General features: G+C 47.8%; 1 protein-coding gene across 1 annotated transcript in view; it reads right to left on the bottom strand.

Moving 5' to 3' along the window:
- The window catches only part of MYO1D (myosin ID), a 449506-nt gene extending 446830 nt beyond the window's left edge, over positions 1 to 2676 (bottom strand). Inside the window, exon 1 of the mRNA XM_006890918.1 lies at positions 2579 to 2676. Within this exon, the coding sequence (XP_006890980.1) occupies positions 2579 to 2673 (95 nt within the window). The 5' untranslated portion in view covers positions 2674 to 2676. The remainder of the gene's footprint in view (positions 1 to 2578) is intronic.
- Positions 2677 to 2906: the final 230 nt, after the last annotated feature.

Raw genomic sequence — 2906 nt, 5'->3', positions numbered from 1 at the left:
GCCTTTGAGTCAATCACCAGTCATAGCGACCCTATGAACAAAAGGCCTGAAGTCCTTCTACAACTATCGACATTTATCAAAGGTCATAGAGTATCTGGAGGCATGTTGTTTAGGAAGTGGATGCCACTCCTGCTTCCAATGTATGTATATAAACTTAATAAATTACTTAAGTTTGCTGGGCCTCAGTCTTCTCATCTGCAACACTGGATTCATTCTGGGCATTAAATGAGTTAATATATGTAACTAGCAAAGAATGTGTTGGTCGCTGCTGTTTAACTGGCCCCTGACTCTGGTGCTGTGGTGACAGAGTGCACAATCCCCTTACCTGCTAGCTGAAAGGTGGGCAGTTAGAAACCAGGAGTTCCCGCTGCTCTGAGGGAGAAAGCTAGAAAGATAGGCAGTCTCGGAACCCTGATGGTTCTGAGAAACTATGAGTTGGAACTGACTTAACAGCTGTGGTTTTTGTGTTTGGTTTTTTTACTCATTGAAAGCATATGCACAACACTGCCGGGTCTTGTTTGATCCTCAGGATTGGCTGAGGACTGCATTGTAATCCATAGCATTTTCACTGGCTGATTTTGGAAAGAAGATCTCCAGGCCTTTTTTCCTAGTCCATTTTAATGACGAAGGCTCCACCTAGGAAACCATTCCAGGATCATAGAAACAAACACACTGGTCACCGGCTGTGTTTGCATGAAGAGTTGCATCAGCCCTGAATAAAACGTGAGGCTTCCAAACATGGAAGAGGAGCTTTCTTTCAATGAAACACCAACTTCTCCTTGCAAAGTATCCTGTCTGGCAAATGCATAATACCAATTGCTAGCTGTCTTAAGTTTTCTCAAGGGCACTTAAGGTAGACAAAACAGTAAGTTAAATAGCAATTTTATAGTCTTTTAATGTGCTACTGGTGGATTCGAACTACCAGAGAAGTATCATCACTGGATTAGAAGTACAACTCCCTGCAGACTATGCCACCATGATCATTGCAGAATATGGGCACTGAAAGAAATCTTGGACAGCCTCATCATTTTACAAATTTGAAGACTCAGGAGACCACTAATTAATGATCAATTTCCCTGTGTTGCTGACAAAGGAGATTAATCAGCACTGACTTTGACAAGCACTGTGGCAACTGGACAATTAAAACAGACATTCGGATGGCGGGGGAAGAAGAACAAACTGGGGAGGAGGGTAGAGATAATGGTGCAGCAATGAAGGAATGAAAACCCAAAATCCCTGTAAATGTTCATTAAATAAAACTAATAAAATTTAAAAAAAAAATTTCCTTGTGTTGGGCAGGTGAAGAGCTCAGGTCTAGACAATAAAAAGGTCTATCCAAGCGGATGCAAAAACGTTCCTGAAGTTTTCAGCGTCAATGATTAAAATAATTTCTTAAATCCTTGAATTAACATTAACTGAGGTAATTAATATTGATAATTGGGGTCAAGTAAGCACTCAAACCTACATTGTGTTAATAATACTTAATAAACTGAATGGATGATGTTCAACTATAAACCTTGCTAGAAATGGGGCCAAAAATACCTGTTTAAAAATTTAAAAAAAAAACAAAACCACGCACACATCAGATCTCGGCTATTTTGAAACACCATTTACTGTAATGCTTTAAGAAACCCGGAAAACAACTTTAAGCCTTTGCTTCTATGTGTCTCTATCATGAATGAAATAATCACATACAGCCTTTGTAACATAAATACATCTTGAAAGACCAGATTGGGGCGTTGAGTTGTGACTACATTTTCAAGGATGTCAGTAACACAAGGGCTTCATCCATAACTCCTTGGGAAAAAAACAACAACAAAAAAAAACACAACCCCAAACTGAAACCATGAACGCCTTGTCAAATTCAGACAGTTTATCTTGGCACTGGCAAGTGTAGCAGTCTCTTCGATGTCTGGAAACGTGTCTAATTACGTTTGGGGAGCAACTAAAAAAAAATAAAAAAAAATAGCTAGTGTCCGGGAACGCACAGCTCAGGGATCCCTCCAGAGCATCCTGAATGACTTGATGGAATCGCGCCAGGAGGAGGAAGGGGAGAAGAAGAAAGAGAAACAAGTGCGAAAGCACGATGAGCCTCTAGCCTCTCTCCGAAAACACCCTTCAGTGTTCGCGGGGCCTTCGGGCTGTCAGGACTCTCCCCGCAGTTTTTCTTTTCCTTTGCTTTTATTTCCATTAGGTCACCCAGCTCGCTAGCGGAGCTCTGGAAGTTGGCCCGCCCACATCACTTACCTGGGACAGGGCAGCTCAGCGCCCCCTTCCATGCCCAATACAGAGAAGCATCCCGGGGGCGCCCCTCCGCGGGAAAGTCCTCGAACTCAGTGCGCCCCCGACTTCGCCAACCCTCCTTAATTCGCCCGCATTCCAGGGACACCCCCAACCGCAAACTCGGCGCGCCCCCTAACAACCCCCAATCCAGCCGCACTCCAGAGCCGCCCGGTCCCGGGAAAGCTCAGTTCCCAGCTCGCCGCGCCCCCTACCCGTCTCCCCAGTGCGGACGCAACCACCTGAGCGCCCCCTCTCGGGAAAGCGCAACCACTGCGCGCCGTCGGTCCGCCCTCACCTGAGCTTGAGGTTGGCCATGAACTCCGGCATGGTGACACTGTCCATCAGCACGAAGTCCGCCTTGCCGAACTCCAGGCTCTCCTGCTCCGCCATGGCGCCGGCGGACGGACTCAGGTGGGTGCGGGCGGACTCAGGTGGGCGCGCTCGGGCTGCGCTGCGCGCCGATCGAAGGGACCGGACCGGGCAAGATGCGGCCTCGCTTGCTCCTCGTCAGGCTCCGAGTGGGGCACACCCGGCAGTTTCCGCTTCACCAGCGGCGGCCGCTGGGCGCTGTGGGGGACGGGACACCGAGACGGAGACGGCGGCGGCTGGTCCCGCCCCCGGCC

The sequence above is a fragment of the Elephantulus edwardii genome, unplaced genomic scaffold (genome assembly GCF_000299155.1).
Source record: "Elephantulus edwardii isolate Elephantulus edwardi_28Jun2011 unplaced genomic scaffold, EleEdw1.0 scaffold00094, whole genome shotgun sequence".
NCBI lineage: Eukaryota > Metazoa > Chordata > Mammalia > Macroscelidea > Macroscelididae > Elephantulus > Elephantulus edwardii.
The sequence above is the reverse complement of the archived record's forward strand: the minus strand, read 5'-3'. Positions and strand labels throughout refer to the sequence as shown.